The 18552-nt window shown below is 48.5% G+C and overlaps 1 protein-coding gene across 2 annotated transcripts in view; it reads left to right on the top strand.

Annotated features, from left to right (window-relative positions):
- Nucleotides 1-18552, top strand: part of sntg2 (syntrophin, gamma 2) — an 86609-nt gene that overhangs the window by 23292 nt on the left and 44765 nt on the right. Inside the window, exons 3-5 of one of the 2 annotated variants that reach the window (XM_065025885.1) lie at nucleotides 15067-15123; nucleotides 16919-16976; nucleotides 18424-18467. In XM_065025885.1, coding sequence (XP_064881957.1) covers nucleotides 15067-15123; nucleotides 16919-16976; nucleotides 18424-18467 — 159 coding nt within the window. The remainder of the gene's footprint in view (nucleotides 1-15066; nucleotides 15124-16918; nucleotides 16977-18423; nucleotides 18468-18552) is intronic. The other variant, XM_065025884.1, reaches the window with a different exon arrangement.

The raw sequence follows: 18552 nt of genomic DNA, 5'->3' as shown, positions 1-18552 counted from the left end.
ACCAAGGAGATGATACGGAGCCATCCCTGACCAAGGAGATGATACGGAGCCATCCCTGACCAAGGAGATGATACGGAGCCATCCCTGACCAAGGAGATGATACGGAGCCATCACTGACCAAGGAGATGATACGGAGCCATCACTGACCAAGGAGATGATACGGAGCCATCCCTGACCAAGGAGATGATACGGAGCTATCACTGACCAAGGAGATGAAAAGGATACGGAGCCATCCCTGACCAGGGAGATGATATGGAGCCATCACTGACCAGGGAGATGATACGGAGCCATCCCTGACTAGGGAGATGAAAAGGATACGGAGCCATCCCTGACCAGGGAGATGATACGGAGCCATCCCTGACCAGGGAGATGAAAAGGATATGGAGCCATCCCTGACCAGGGAGATGATACGGAGCCATCCCTGACCAGGGAGATGATACGGAGCCATCCCTGACCAGGGAGATGAAAAGGATACGGAGCCATCCCTGACCAGGGAGATGAAAAGGATACGGGGCCATCCCTGACCAGGGAGATGATACGGAGCCATCCCTGACCAGGAGATGATACGAAGCCATCCCTGACCAGGAGATGAAAATAATATGGAGCCATCCCTGACCAGGGAGATGATACGGAGCCATCACTGACCAGGGAGATGATACGGAGCCATCCCTGACCAGGGAGATGATACGGAGCCATCCCTGACCAGGGAGATGAAAAGGATACGGAGCCATCCCTGACCAGGGAGATGAAAAGGATACGGGGCCATCCCTGACCAGGGAGATGATACGGAGCCATCCCTGACCAGGGAGATGATACGAAGCCATCCCTGACCAGGGAGATGAAAATAATATGGAGCCATCCCTGACCAGGGAGATGATACGGAGCCATCACTGACCAGGGAGATGATACGGAGCCATCCCTGACCAGGGAGATGATACGGAGCCATCCCTGACCAGGGAGATGAAAAGGATACGGAGCCATCCCTGACCAGGGAGATGATACGGAGCCATCCCTGACCAGGGAGATGATATGGAGCCATCACTGACCAGGGAGATGATACGGAGCCATCACTGACCAGGGAGATGAAAAGGATACGGAGCCATCCCTGACCAGGGAGATGATACGGAGCCATCCCTGACCAGGGAGATGAAAACGATACGGAGCCATCCCTGAGCAGGGAGATGATATGGAGCCATCACTGACCAGGGAGATGATACGGAGCCATCCCTGACCAGGGAGATGAAAAGGATACGGAGCCATCCCTGACCAGGGAGATGATATGGAGCCATCACTGACCAGGGAGATGATACGGAGCCATCCCTGACCAGGGAGATGAACAGGATACAGAGCCATCCCTGACCAGGGAGATGATACGGAGCCATCCCTGACCAGGGAGATGATACGGAGCCATCCCTGACCAGGGAGATGAAAAGGATACGGAGCCATCCCTGACCAGGGAGATGATACGGAGCCATCACTGACCAGGGAGATGATACGGAGCCATCCCTGACCAGGGAGATGAAAAGGATACGGAGCCATCCCTGACCAGGGAGATGAAAAGGATACGGAGCCATCATTGACCAGGGAGATGATACGGAGCCATCACTGACCAGGGAGATGAAAAGGATACGGAGCCATCCCTGACCAAGGAGATGATACGGAGCCATCATTGACCAGGGAGATGAAAAGGATACAGAGCCATCCCTGAGCAAGGAGATGATACGGAGCCATCACTGACCAAGGAGATGATACGGAGCCATCCCTGACCAAGGAGATGATACGGAGCCATCCCTGACCAAGGAGATGATACGGAGCCATCCCTGACCAAGGAGATGATACGGAGCCATCCCTGACCAAGGAGATGATACGGAGCCATCACTGACCAAGGAGATGATACGGAGCCATCACTGACCAAGGAGATGATACGGAAGTTTATAGATGCACTTGCCTCAGAGACACGAGTGACACTGTCAGCCATCAAGCCACTTCTGGACTACGTCACACGTGATGTTCTGGTGGAAAAGGATACTGAGCCATCCCTGACCAGGGAGATGATATGGAGCCATCCCTGACCAGGGAGATGATATGGAGCCATCACTGACCAGGGAGATGATATGGAGCCATCACTGACCAGGGAGATGATATGGAGCCATCACTGACCAGGGAGATGATATGGAGACATCAATGACCAGGGAGATGATATGGAGCCATCACTGACCAGGGAGATGATACGGAGCCATCACTGACCAGGGAGATGATATGGAGACATCAATGACCAGGGAGATGATACGGAGCCATCACTGACCAGGGAGATGATACGGAGCCATCACTGACCAGGGAGATGATACGGAGCCATCCCTGACCAGGGAGATGATACGGAGCCATCACTGACCAAGGAGATGATACGGAAGTTTATAGATGCACTTGCCTCAGAGACACGAGTGACACTGTCAGCCATCAAGCCACTTCTGGACTACGTCACACGTGATGTTCTGGTGGAAAAGGATACTGAGCCATCCCTGACCAGGGAGATGATATGGAGCCATCCCTGACCAGGGAGATGATATGGAGCCATCACTGACCAGGGAGATGATATGGAGCCATCACTGACCAGGGAGATGATATGGAGCCATCACTGACCAGGGAGATGATATGGAGACATCAATGACCAGGGAGATGATACGGAGCCATCACTGACCAGGAGATGATACGGAGCCATCACTGACCAGGGAGATGATATGGAGACATCAATGACCAGGGAGATGATACGGAGCCATCACTGACCAGGGAGATGATACGGAGCCATCACTGACCAGGGAGATGATACGGAGCCATCCCTGACCAGGGAGATGATACGGAGCCATCACTGACCAGGGAGATGATACGGAGCCATCACTGACCAGGGAGATGATACGGAGCCATCCCTGACCAGGGAGATGATACGGAGCCATCACTGACCAGGGAGATGATATGGAGCTATCCCTGACCAAGGAGATGATATGGAGCCATCCCTGACCAGGGAGATGATACGGAGCCATCCCTGACCAGGGAGATGAAAAGGATACGGAGCCATCCCTGACCAGGGAGATGAAAAGGATACGGAGCCATCCCTGACCAGGGAGATGATACGGAGCCATCCCTGACCAGGGAGATGATACGGAGCCATCCCTGACCAGGGAGATGATACGGAGCCATCCCTGAGCAGGGAGATGAAAAGGATACGGAGCCATCCCTGACCAGGGAGATGATACGGAGCCATCATTGACCAGGGAGATGATACGGAGCCATCACTGACCAGGGAGATGATACGGAGCCATCCCTGACCAGGGAGATAAAAAGGATACGGAGCCATCCCTGACCAGGGAGATGATACGGAGCCATCCCTGACCAGGGAGATGATACGGAGCCATCACTGACCAGGGAGATGATACGGAGCCATCTCTGACCAGGGAGATGATACGGAGCCATCTCTGACCAGGGAGATGATACGGAGCCATCTCTGACCAGGGAGATGATACGGAGCCATCCCTGACCAGGGAGATGAAAAGGATACGGAGCCATCCCTGACCAGGGAGATGAAAAGGATACGTAGCCATCCCTGACCAGGGAGATGATACGGAGCCATCCCTGACCAGGGAGATGATACGGAGCCATCCCTGACCAGGGAGATGAAAAGGATACGGAGCCATCCCTGAGCAAGGAGATGATACGGAGCCATCACTGACCAAGGAGATGATACGGAGCCATCCCTGACCAAGGAGATGATACGGAGCCATCCCTGACCAAGGAGATGATACGGAGCCATCCCTGACCAAGGAGATGATACGGAGCCATCCCTGACCAAGGAGATGATACGGAGCCATCCCTGACCAAGGAGATGATACGGAGCCATCACTGACCAAGGAGATGATACGGAGCCATCACTGACCAAGGAGATGATACGGAGCCATCCCTGACCAAGGAGATGATACGGAGCTATCACTGACCAAGGAGATGATACGGAGCCATCCCTGACCAGGGAGATGATATGGAGCCATCACTGACCAGGGAGATGATACGGAGCCATCCCTGACTAGGGAGATGAAAAGGATACGGAGCCATCCCTGACCAGGGAGATGAAAAGGATATGGAGCCATCCCTGACCAGGGAGATGATACGGAGCCATCCCTGACCAGGGAGATGATACGGAGCCATCCCTGACCAGGGAGATGAAAAGGATACGGAGCCATCCCTGACCAGGGAGATGAAAAGGATATGGAGCCATCCCTGACCAGGGAGATGATACGGAGCCATCCCTGACCAGGGAGATGATACGGAGCCATCCCTGACCAGGGAGATGAAAAGGATACGGAGCCATCCCTGACCAGGGAGATGAAAAGGATACGGGGCCATCCCTGACCAGGGAGATGATACGGAGCCATCCCTGACCAGGGAGATGATACGGAGCCATCCCTGACCAGGGAGATGAAAATAATATGGAGCCATCCCTGACCAGGGAGATGATACGGAGCCATCCCTGACCAGGGAGATGATACGGAGCCATCCCTGACCAGGGAGATGATACGGAGCCATCCCTGACCAGGGAGATGAAAAGGATACGGAGCCATCCCTGACCAGGGAGATGATACGGAGCCATCCCTGACCAGGGAGATGATATGGAGCCATCACTGACCAGGGAGATGATACGGAGCCATCACTGACCAGGGAGATGAAAAGGATACGGAGCCATCCCTGACCAGGGAGATGATACGGAGCCATCCCTGACCAGGGAGATGAAAACGATACGGAGCCATCCCTGAGCAGGGAGATGATATGGAGCCATCACTGACCAGGGAGATGATACGGAGCCATCCCTGACCAGGGAGATGAAAAGGATACGGAGCCATCCCTGACCAGGGAGATGATATGGAGCCATCACTGACCAGGGAGATGATACGGAGCCATCCCTGACCAGGGAGATGAACAGGATACAGAGCCATCCCTGACCAGGGAGATGATACGGAGCCATCCCTGACCAGGGAGATGATACGGAGCCATCCCTGACCAGGGAGATGAAAAGGATACGGAGCCATCCCTGACCAGGGAGATGATACGGAGCCATCACTGACCAGGGAGATGATACGGAGCCATCCCTGACCAGGGAGATGAAAAGGATACGGAGCCATCCCTGACCAGGGAGATGAAAAGGATACGGAGCCATCATTGACCAGGGAGATGATACGGAGCCATCACTGACCAGGGAGATGAAAAGGATACGGAGCCATCCCTGACCAAGGAGATGATACGGAGCCATCATTGACCAGGGAGATGAAAAGGATACAGAGCCATCCCTGAGCAAGGAGATGATACGGAGCCATCACTGACCAAGGAGATGATAGCCATCCCTGACCAAGGAGATGATACGAGCCATCCCTGACCAAGGAGATGATACGGAGCCATCCCTGACCAAGGAGATGATACGGAGCCATCACTGACCAAGGAGATGATACGGAGCCATCACTGACCAAGGAGATGATACGGAGCCATCCCTGACCAAGGAGATGATACGGAGCTATCACTGACCAAGGAGATGAAAAGGATACGGAGCCATCCCTGACCAGGGAGATGATATGGAGCCATCACTGACCAGGGAGATGATACGGAGCCATCCCTGACTAGGGAGATGAAAAGGATACGGAGCCATCCCTGACCAGGGAGATGAAAAGGATATGGAGCCATCCCTGACCAGGGAGATGATACGGAGCCATCCCTGACCAGGGAGATGATACGGAGCCATCCCTGACCAGGGAGATGATACGAAGCCATCCCTGACCAGGGAGATGAAAATAATATGGAGCCATCACTGACCAGGGAGATGATACGGAGCCATCCCTGACCAGGGAGATGATACGGAGCCATCATTGACCAGGGAGATGAAAAGGATACGGAGCCATCCCTGACCAGGGAGATGATACGGAGCCATCCCTGACCAGGGAGATGATATGGAGCCATCACTGACCAGGGAGATGATACGGAGCCATCCCTGACCAGGGAGATGAAAAGGATACGGAGCCATCCCTGACCAGGGAGATGATATGGAGCCATCACTGACCAGGGAGATGATACGGAGCCATCCCTGACCAGGGAGATGAACAGGATACAGAGCCATCCCTGACCAGGGAGATGATACGGAGCCATCCCTGACCAGGGAGATGATACGGAGCCATCCCTGACCAGGGAGATGAAAAGGATACGGAGCCATCCCTGACCAGGGAGATGATACGGAGCCATCACTGACCAGGGAGATGATACGGAGCCATCCCTGACCAGGGAGATGAAAAGGATACGGAGCCATCCCTGACCAGGGAGATGAAAAGGATACGGAGCCATCATTGACCAGGGAGATGATACGGAGCCATCACTGACCAGGGAGATGAAAAGGATACGGAGCCATCCCTGACCAAGGAGATGATACGGAGCCATCATTGACCAGGGAGATGAAAAGGATACGGAGCCATCCCTGAGCAAGGAGATGATACGGAGCCATCACTGACCAAGGAGATGATACGGAGCCATCCCTGACCAAGGAGATGATACGGAGCCATCCCTGACCAAGGAGATGATACGGAGCCATCCCTGACCAAGGAGATGATACGGAGCCATCCCTGACCAAGGAGATGATACGGAGCCATCACTGACCAAGGAGATGATACGGAGCCATCACTGACCAAGGAGATGATACGGAGCCATCACTGACCAAGGAGATGATACGGAGCCATCCCTGACCAAGGAGATGATACGGAGCTATCACTGACCAAGGAGATGAAAAGGATACGGAGCCATCCCTGACCAGGGAGATGATATGGAGCCATCACTGACCAGGGAGATGATACGGAGCCATCCCTGACTAGGGAGATGAAAAGGATACGGAGCCATCCCTGACCAGGGAGATGATACGGAGCCATCCCTGACCAGGGAGATGAAAAGGATATGGAGCCATCCCTGACCAGGGAGATGATACGGAGCCATCCCTGACCAGGGAGATGATACGGAGCCATCCCTGACCAGGGAGATGATACGAAGCCATCCCTGACCAGGGAGATGAAAATAATATGGAGCCATCACTGACCAGGGAGATGATACGGAGCCATCCCTGACCAGGGAGATGATACGGAGCCATCCCTGACCAGGGAGATGAAAAGGATACGGAGCCATCCCTGACCAGGGAGATGATACGGAGCCATCCCTGACCAGGGAGATGATATGGAGCCATCACTGACCAGGGAGATGATACGGAGCCATCACTGACCAGGGAGATGAAAAGGATACGGAGCCATCCCTGACCAGGGAGATGATACGGAGCCATCCCTGACCAGGGAGATGAAAACGATACGGAGCCATCCCTGACCAGGGAGATGATACAGAGCCATCAGTGACCAGGGAGATGATACGGAGCCATACCTGACCAGGGAGATGATACGGAGCCATTCCTGAGCAGGGAGATGAAAAGGATACGGAGCCATCCCTGACCAGGGAGATGATATGGAGCCATCACTGACCAGGGAGATGATACGGAGCCATCCCTGACCAGGGAGATGAACAGGATACAGAGCCATCCCTGACCAGGGAGATGATACGGAGCCATCCCTGACCAGGGAGATGATACGGAGCCATCCCTGACCAGGGAGATGAAAAGGATACGGCGCCATCCCTGACCAGGGAGATGAAAAGGATACGGAGCCATCCCTGACCAGGGAGATGATACGGAGCCATCACTGACCAGGGAGATGATATGGAGCCATCTCTGACCAGGGAGCTAAACGGAGCCATCCCTGACCAGGGAGATGAAAAGGATACGGAGCCATCCCTGACCAGGGAGATGAAAAGGATACGGAGCCATCCCTGACCAGGGAGATGAAAAGGATACGGAGCCATCCCTGACCAGGGAGATGATACGGAGCCATCACTGACCAGGGAGATGATACGGAGCCATCCCTGACCAGGGAGATGATACGGAGCCATCCTTGAGCAGGGAGATGAAAAGGATACGGAGGCATCCCTTACCAGGGAGATGATACGGAGCCATCACTGACCAGGGAGATGAAAAGGATACGGAGCTATCCCTGACCAAGTAGATGATACGGAGCCATCATTGACCATGGAGATGAAAAGGATACGGAGCCATCCCTGACCAAGGAGATGATACGGAGCCATCATTGACCAAGGAGATGATACGGAGCCATCCCTGACCAAGGAGATGATACGGAGCCATCACTGACAAAGGAGATGATACGGAGCCATCACTGACCAGGGAGATGAAAAGGATACGAAGCCATCCCTGACCAAGGAGATGATACGGAGCCATCACTGACCAAGGAGATGATACGGAGCCATCACTGACCAAGGAGATGATACGGAGCCATCCCTGACCAAGGAGATGATACGGAGCCATCCCTGACCAAGGAGATGATACGGAGCCATCCCTGACCAGGGAGATGATACGGAGCCATCACTGACCAAGGAGATGATACGGAGCCATCCCTGACCAAGGAGATGATACGGAGCCATCCCTGACCAAGGAGATGATACGGAGACATCCCTGACCAAGGAGATGATACGGAGCCATCCCTGACCAAGGAGATGATACGGAGACATCCCTGACCAGGGAGATGATACGGAGACATCCCTGACCAAGGAGATGATACGGAGCCATCACTGACCAAGGAGATGATACGGAGCCATTCCTGACCAAGGAGATGATACGGAGCCATCCCTGACCAAGGAGAGGAAAAGGATACGGAGCCATCCCTGACCAAGGAGATGAAAAGGATACGGAGCCATCCCTGACCAAGGAGAGGAAAAGGATACAGAGCCATCCCTGACCAAGGAGATGATACGAAGCCATCACTGACTAGGGAGATGAAAAGGATACAGAGCCATCCCTGACCAGGGAGATGAAAAGGATACGGAGCCATCCCTGACCAAGGAGAGGAAAAGGATACGGAGCCATCCCTGACCAAGGAGATGATAAGGATACGAAGCCATCCCTGACCAAGGAGATGAAAAGGATACAGAGCCATCCCTGAACAAGGAGATGATACGGAGCCATCACTGACCAAGGAGATGATACGGAGCCATCCCTGACCAAGGAGATGATACGGAGCCATCACTGACCAAGGAGATGATATGGAGCCATCACTGACCAGGGAGATGAAAAGGATACGGAGCCATCCCTGACCAAGGAGATTATACGGAGCCATCACTGACCAAGGAGATGATACGGAGCCATCCCTGACCAAGGAGATGATACGGAGCCATCCCTGACCAAGGAGATGATACGGAGCCATCCCTGACCAGGGAGATGATACGGAGCCATCCCTGACCAAGGAGATGATACGGAGCCATCCCTGACCAAGGAGATGATACGGAGCCATCCCTGACCAAGGAGATGATACGGAGCCATCACTGACCAAGGAGATGATACGGAGCCATCCCTGACCAAGGAGATGATACGGAGCCATCCCTGACCAAGGAGATGATACGGAGCCATCACTGACCAGGGAGATCAAAAGGATACGGAGCCATCTCTGACCAAGGAGATGATACGGAGCCATCACTGACCAGGGAGATGAAAAGGATACAGAGCCATCCCTGACCAAGGAGATGAAAAGGATACGGAGCCATCTCTGACCAAGGAGATGATACGGAGCCATCCCTGACCAGGGAGATGAAAAGGATACGGAGCCATCCCTGACCGGGGAGATGAAAAGGATACAGAGCCATCCCTGATGAAGGAGATGAAAAGGATACGGAGTCATCCCTGACCAGGGAGATGAAAAGGATACGGAGTCATCCCTGACCAGGGAGATGATACGGAGCCATCCCTGACCAGGGAGATGATAAGGATACAGAGCCATCCCTGACCAGGGAGATGAAAAGGATACAGAGCCATCCCTGATGAAGGAGATGAAAAAGATACGGAGCCATCCCTGACCAAGGAGATGAAAAGGATACAGAGCCATCCCTGATAGAGATGAAAATGATACAGAGCCATCCCTGACCAGGGAGATGAAAAGGATACGGAGCCATCCCTGACCAGGGAGATGAAAAGGATACGGAGCCATCCCTGACCAGGGAGATGAAAAGGATACGGAGCCATCCCTGACCAGGGAGAGGAAAAGGATACAGAGCCATCCCTGACCAGGGAGAGGAAAAGGATACAGAGCCATCCCTGACCAGGGAGATGAAAAGGATACGGAGCCATCCCTGACCAGGGAGAGGAAAAGGATACAGAGCCATCCCTGACCAGGGAGATGAAAAGGATACGGAGCCATCCCTGACCAGGGAGAGGAAAAGGATACGGAGCCATCCCTGACCAGGGAGATGAAAAGGATACAGAGCCATCCCTGACCAGGGAGATGAAAAGGATACGGAGCCATCCCTGACCAGGGAGATGATACACAGTCATCCCTGACCAGGGAGATGATACACAGTCATCCCTGACCAGGGAGATGAAAAGGATACGGAGCCATCCCTGACCAGGGAGATGATACACAGTCATCCCTGACCAGGGAGATGAAAAGGATACGGAGCCATCCCTGACCAGGGAGATGATACAGAGCCATCCCTGACCAGGGAGATGAAAAGGATACGGAGCCATCCCTGACCAGGGAGATGATACACAGTCATCCCTGACCAGGGAGATGAAAAGGATACGGAGCCATCCCTGACCAGGGAGATGATACACAGTCATCCCTGACCAGGGAGATGAAAAGGATACGGAGCCATCCCTGACCAGGGAGATGATACGGAGCCATCCCTGACCAGGGAGATGATACAGAGCCATCCCTGCCCAGGGAGATGATACACAGTCATCCCTGACCAGGGAGATGATACAGAGCCATCCCTGACCAGGGAGATGATACAGAGCCATCCCTGACCAGGGAGATGATACACAGTCATCCCTGACCAGGGAGATGAAAAGGATACGGAGCCATCCCTGACCAGGGAGATGATACAGAGCCATCCCTGACCAGGGAGATGATACAGAGCCATCCCTGACCAGGGAGATGATACACAGTCATCCCTGACCAGGGAGATGAAAAGGATACGGAGCCATCCCTGACCAGGGAGATGATACAGAGCCATCCCTGACCAGGGAGATGAAAAGGATACGGAGCCATCCCTGACCAGGGAGATGATACACAGTCATCCCTGCCCAGGGAGATGATAGGGAGATGAGAAGGATAATGAGATGGCCTGGCTGGGTTACTGAGAAAGATCACCTCAACAAGGCAGTAGAGGGGAAAGGCCTGGCTGGGTTACTGAGAAAGATTACCTCAACAAGGTAGCAGAGAGGCGAAGAGGGTCAGATTCTGACCTCTCCAGAAGACAAAATGAAAGAAGAGATCAAGGTCTACCTGTCTCTGCCAACCATTCCAGCAGAAGAGGATCCACTGGTGTTGTGGAGGGGCCCTGCATCAGAGCTGCCTCTCCTTGCCAGGGTTGCCAGGAAGCTTTTGTGCATCCCAGCAACCAGCGTGACATCAGAGAGTGTGTTCAGTGCCGGCGGGCAAATTGTCTCCCCTCGCTGATCAGTACTTAAACCGGACAAAGTCAATATGCTGACATTTTTACATTTCAATCTCAAGTGAACAAAGATGCATCCATACAGGATGTTAGGCCAGCAGCACCTTATGTCTTTATGAAGGAGAGAACAGACATACAGGATGTTAGACCAGCAGCACCTTGTTCTTTATGAAGGAGAGAACATACATACAGGATGTTAGGCCAGCAGCACCTTATGTCTTTATGAAGGAGAGAACATACATACAGGATGTTAGGCCAGCAGCACCTTATGTCTTTATGAAGGAGAGAACAGATATACAGGATGTTAGACCAGCAGCACCTTATGTCTTTATGAAGGAGAGAACATACATACAGGATGTTAGGCCAGCAGCACCTTATGTCTTTATGAAGGAGAGAACAGATATACAGGATGTTAGACCAGCAGCACCTTATGTCTTTATGAAGGAGAGAACATACATTCAGGATGTTAGACCAGCAGCACCTTATGTCTTTATGAAGGAGAGAACATACATTCAGGATGTTAGACCAGCAGCACCTTATGTCTTTATGAAGGAGAGAACATACATACAGGATGTTAGGCCAGCAGCACCTTATGTCTTTATGAAGGAGAGAACAGATATACAGGATGTTAGACCAGCAGCACCTTATGTCTTTATGAAGGAGAGAACATACATTCAGGATGTTAGACCAGCAGCACCTTATGTCTTTATGAAGGAGAGAACATACATACAGGATGTTAGGCCAGCAGCACCTTATGTCTTTATGAAGGAGAGAACAGATATACAGGATGTTAGACCAGCAGCACCTTATGTCTTTATGAAGGAGAGAACGGACATACAATCAGTACTGCACTGGATTTGTTTACATATTTTGTGTTGTTGTTTTAATGTCAACACATCCACACAGGCTGTGTTTACATATGGTTGTATTGTTCTAACATTCACATTGCTTTACTTGCTTTTATATGCACATTTGATTTGTTTACTTAAGGTTGTGTTCTGCACTAGGGAAACTTTTACGTCTCATGGACACATGGTGCCATCTTTAAAATTATTGATATTATTTTAATGTTTATGCACACAAAAAGTTTATTGGTTGGTTTTCAATATAAAACTTGGTGAAATGATTTCAGTGTATCAGTACTTTTTGAACATTTCCAGCACGTTTTAACAATAAACACTGATAATACTGATTACCGTGATCATTTTGGTCACCATAATCGTGATATGACATTTTCATACCGTTTCATCTCTAATCTAGATAGTGTGTTTTGAGTTTCCACTTTCTGAGGTGTTGAGGCCTTGTTTTTGAAAGAGAAAATATGTTTTTGTCCATTAAAATAACATGAAATTGATCAGAAATAGGGTGTAGACATTGTTTATGTTGTAAATGACTATTGTAGCTGAAAACTGCAGATTTTTTTATGGAATATCTACACTGGTCACGATAACAACACCCACCCGTAGCACGCGCTCCAGCAGGTATATGTCACTGGTCATCCCCAAAGCCAACACCTGCTTTGGCCGCCTTTCCTTCCAGTTCTCTGCTGCTAATGACTGGAACGAATTGCAAAAATTGCTGAAGCTGGAGACTTATATTTCCCTCACCAACTTTAAACATCAACTGTCTGAGCAGCTAACCGATCGCTGCAGCTGTTCATAGCCCATCTGTAAATAGCCGATCCAATCTACCTACCTCATCCCCATATTGTTTTTATTTACTTTTCTGCTCTTTTGCACATCAGTATTTCTACTTGCACATCACCATCGGCTCATCTATCATTCCAGTGTTAATTTGCTAAATTGTAATTACTTTGCTATTATGGCCTATTTATTGCCATACCTCATCACTCCATTTGCACTCACTGTATATAGACTATTTTTTATGTTATTGACTGTACGCTTGTTTATTCCATGTGTAACTTTGTGTTGTTCTTTGTGTCGCATTGCTTTGCATTATCTTGGCCAGGTCGCAGTTGTAAATGAGAACTTGTTCTCAACTAGCCTTCCTGGTTAAATAATAAATAATTAAATAAATAAAAATAGGTGTAAAGAGGCCCATTATCAGCAACCATCACTCCTGTGTTCCAATGGCACGTTGTATTAGCCAATCCAAGTTTATCGTTTTAAAAGGCTAATTGATCATTAGACAACCCTTTTCCAATTATGTTAGCACAGCTGAAAACTGTTGTTCTGATTTAAAGAAGCAATAAAACTGTCCCTCTTTAGACTTGTTGAGTATCTGGAGCATCAGCATGTGTTGGTTCGATTGCTGGCTCAAAATGGCCAGGAACAAAGTACTTTCTTCTGAAACTCAGTCTATTCTTGTTCTGAGAAATGAAGGCTATTCCATGAGAGAAATTGCCAAGAAACTAAAGATATCGTACAATGCTGGGTACTCCTCCCTTCACATAACGGGGCGCAAAACGGGCTCTAACCAAAATAGAAAGAGGGGTGGGAGGCCCTGGTGCACAACTGAACAAGAGGACAAGTACATGAGAGTGTCTCGTTTGAGAAACAGACGCCTCACAAGTCCTCCACTGGCAGCTTAATTAAATATTACCCGCAAAACACCAATCTCAATGTCAACAAGGAAGAGGTGACTCCGGGATGCTGGCCTTCTAGGCAGAGTTCCTCTGTCCAGTGTCTGTGTTCTTTTTCCATCTTCATCTTTTCTTTTTATTGGCCAGTCTGAGATATGGCTTTTTCTTTGCAACTCTGCCTAGAAAGCCAGCATCCCAGATTCACGTCTTCACTGTTGACGATGAGACTGGTGTAAACTTATACGATCACTGTATAAGTTTGCACATCAAAATATCTTGATTCATGCATTCCTGCTTGGATGTTAAATGAAGCAACTTGTTTCTTGAATACCTCAGTTGTCTATTCTTTACACTTCTTAAAGTTGGATTCTTTATGAATTGGATTCGTAACATATCAGACGATTTTGTTTATTTTTTTGCAGGACGTAACATGAAATTTATGACATACTGTAGTACACAATTGGATGGAAAAGTTATGACACCAGGGGAAAATGTTAGTCAGGATCCCTGTAATAGTAATTAAAGGAACTCATGGATACCATTTTTATGTCTCTGTGTCCAGTATGAACGTTAGAGGTAGTTTCGCCAGCCAATGCTAACTAGCATTAGCGCAATGACTGGAAGTCTATGGGTATCTACTAGCATTCTAAACTACCTCGAACTTCCTTCATACTGGACACAAAGACATAAAAATGGTATCCGGTGGGAGTTGGCAGCAGGCACTGTGAAATGGGCTGGTGTGTATAAAGTGCCAGGGACGGATTCTTGTCCCAGTCCTGATAAGAAGCTGTTACTGTGTTCTTTATGTTTTTCTATGGAGGCATGCTGTATCTTTCAATGCTATGGTTTTGATCGTAAAGACTATCAACTGGAAATTTAGCACCACAGTGTTACACTCCAAACTTGTTTCAATATTTCAATATTATTTTACCAAGGTCAATTCCCATTTTTTAAAGCACAGAACTGTCGTACTCCGAAGACAGGCAGCTGGAGGTCTGGGTATAAGCATAAAAGTAAGTGGTTCATTTTCATCAATACAAAATATTGGGCCGTTATTAGGAGATTTGAATGCATACATGGTATAGATGAGGAAGTTCCTGGTACTGTGTCTGCTAGATCAACGTACAGTTCACACATGGTACAGATAAGGAAGTTACTGTGTCTGCTAGATCAACGTACAGTTCACACATGGTACAGATAAGGAAGTTACTGTGTCTGCTAGATCAACGTACAGTTCACACATGGTACAGATAAGGAAGTTACTGTGTCTGCTAGATCAACGTACAGTTCACACATGGTACAGATAAGGAAGTTACTGTGTCTGCTACAGTTGAAGTCGGAAGTTTACATACACCTTATCCAAGTCCTTTTAAACTCAGATTTTCAAAATTCCTATAATTTAATCCAAATAAATAATTCCCTGTCTTGGGTCAGTTAGGATCACCACTTTATTTTAAGAATGCGAAATGTCAGAATAATAGTAGAGAGAATCATTTAAGCTTTTATTTATTTTATCACATTCCCAGTGGGTCAGAAGTTTACATAAACTCAATTAGTTGTTGTCCTTAAGCTATTTTTCCACAACTTTGGAAGTATGCTTGGGGTCATTGTCCATTTGGAAGACCCATTTGCGACCAAGCTTTAACTTCCTGACTGATGTCTTGAGATGTTTTTTTCCCAATATATGCACATAATTTCCGTCCTCATGATGCCATGTATTTTGTGAAAAGCACCAGTCCCTCCTGCAGCAAAGCACCTCCACAACATGATGCTGCCACCCCCGTGCTTCACGGTTGGGATGGTGTTCTTCGGCTTGCAAGCCTCCTCCTTTTCCTCCAAACAGTTCTATTTTTGTTTCATCAGACCAGAGGACATTTCTCCAGAAAGTACAATCTTTGTCCCCATGTGGAGTTGCAAACCGCAGTCTGACTTTTTATGGCGGTTTTGGAGCAGTGGCTTCTTCCTTGCTGAGCAGCCTTTCAGGTTAAGTCGATATAGGACTCATTTTACTGTGGATATAGATACTTTTGGACCTGTTTCCTCCAGCATCATCACAAGGTCCTTTGCTGTTGTTCTGGGATTCGCACCAAAGTACGTTCATCTCTAGGAGACAGAACACTTCTTCTTCCTGAGCGGGATGACGGCTGCGTGGTCCCATGGTGTTTATACTTGCGTACTATTATTTGTACAGATGAACGTGGTACCTTCAGGTGTTTGGAAATTGTTCCCAAGGACGAACCAGACTTGTGGAGGTCTACAATTCTTTTCTGAGGTCTTGGCTGATTTCTTCAGATTTTCCCGTGATGCAAAGAGGCACTAAGTTTGAAGGTAGGCCTTGAAATACATCCACAGGTACACCTCCAATTGACTCAAATGATGTCAATTAGCCATCAGAAGCTTCTAAGCCACATAATTTTCTGGAATTTTCGAAGCTGTTTAAAGGCACAGTCAACTTAGTGTATGTGAACTTCTGACCCACTGAAATTGTGATACAGTGAATTATAAGTGAAATAATCTGCCTGTAAACAATTGTTGGACAAATTACTTGTGTCATGCCCGAAGTAGATGTCCTAACCGACTTGCCAAAACTATAGTTTGTTAACAAAAAAATTGTGGAGAAGTTGAAAAATGAGTTTTAATGACTCCAACTTATGGGTATGTAAACTTCTGACTTCAACTGTATATCAACGTACAGTTCTTTGTGGAAGGAAACTTTGATCAGCTTGCTTGTTCAGTGCAGATTTTCCATTGATTTATATAAATGTTACACTTTGTGATTAATAATGACCTTTCTCTTGTGACTCTCAGGGCGGTGCTGAGCATAAAGTGCCTGTGGTCATTTCAAAGATGTTTAAAGATCAAGCAGGTAAGTATTGAATGTTTCTCCCAGTGATGTGGACTGAATCAACTGCCAGTGATGTGGACTGAAATATCTGACATTTGCACTGCTGTTAAGAAGGATATCAATTTACAACATTTTAGGTTAAGTTGCTTTTATGTCATGCAGTTACTGTATGACTACCAAACCAGAATGCAGTTGCTCAGGTATAGATGGAAATCTGCTGATGAGGTATAAATCAGTGGTTTAATTGTAATGGATAGAAACTAGACACGTTCTGTTTCAACTTAGCTATTAGAACCCCCCCCCCCTTCTGGTAGTGAAAGCATGAATTCATGCCTCTAATAACCCAGAGAGTAAGTTAACATCTTGCCTCTAATCAACCAGAGAGGAAGTTAACATCCTGCCTCTAATAACCCAGAGAGGAAGTTAACGTCCTGCCTCTAATAACCCAGAGAGGAAGTTAACATCCTGCCTTTAATAACCCAGAGAGGAAGTTAACATCCTGCCTCTAATAACCCAGAGAGGAAGTTAACATCCTGCCTTTAATAACCCAGAGAGGAAGTTAACATCCTGCTTTTAATAACCCAGAGAGGAAGTTAACATCCTGTCTTTAATAACCCAGAGAGGAAGTTAACATCCTGCCTCTAATAACCCAGAGAGGAAGTTAACATCATGCCTCTAATAACCCAGAGAGGAAGTTAACATCCTGCCTCTAATAACCCAGAGAGGAAGTTAACATCCTGCCTCTAATAACCCAGAGAGGAAGTTAACATCCTGCCTCTAATAACCCAGAGAGGAAGTTAACATCCTGCCTCTAATAACCCAGAGAGGAAGTTAACATCCTGCCTCTAATAACCCAGAGAGGAAGTTAACGTCCTGCCTCTAATAACCCAGAGAGGAAGTTAACATCCTGCCTCTAATAACCCAGAGAGGAATATGGAGAGGAACCCAGAGAGGAACATGTCTTTAATTAACCAGAGACGAACATGTCTTTAATTAACCAGAGAGGAACATGTCTTTAATTGACCAGAGAGGGACATGTCTTTAATTAACCAGAGAGGGACATGTCTTTAATTAACCAGAGAGGAACATGTCTTTAATTAACCAGAGAGGAACATGTCTTCAATTAACCAGAGACGAACATGTCTTTAATTAACCAGAGACGAACATGTCTTTAATTAACCAGAGACGAACATGTCTTTAATTAACCAGAGGAAAGTTAACATCCTTCTTCAGAGAGCCATGGAAATCTTTTCACCAGTTAAGAAGTTTCATTGTTTTGTAAATCGCTGCTGCAAATTACTTATTAGTTCCATATTTCATGGTTTCCTGTGTTCCTGAGAGCTCTATGGTGTCAGTGGAGATTAAGCAGACAGGAACATTGATTGCTATTTCCATCGTGAATGGGAATTAGTCATTATTTTCTAATGTTTTCATTAACCTTTGACACTCAACGATTTGACTCCTGCAGCAGATCAAACCGGGAAGCTATTCGTCGGGGACGCTATGTTACAGGTTAGTACACTGGCTCTTAGCTTTTATCTGTCAAAGCTGCCTGAGGTCAGAGGTCAGAGACAGACCAGATATGGTAGGCTCCCAG

The sequence above is a fragment of the Oncorhynchus nerka genome, linkage group LG12 (genome assembly GCF_034236695.1).
Source record: "Oncorhynchus nerka isolate Pitt River linkage group LG12, Oner_Uvic_2.0, whole genome shotgun sequence".
NCBI classification, from domain to species: domain Eukaryota; kingdom Metazoa; phylum Chordata; class Actinopteri; order Salmoniformes; family Salmonidae; genus Oncorhynchus; species Oncorhynchus nerka.
The sequence above is the reverse complement of the archived record's forward strand: the minus strand, read 5'-3'. Positions and strand labels throughout refer to the sequence as shown.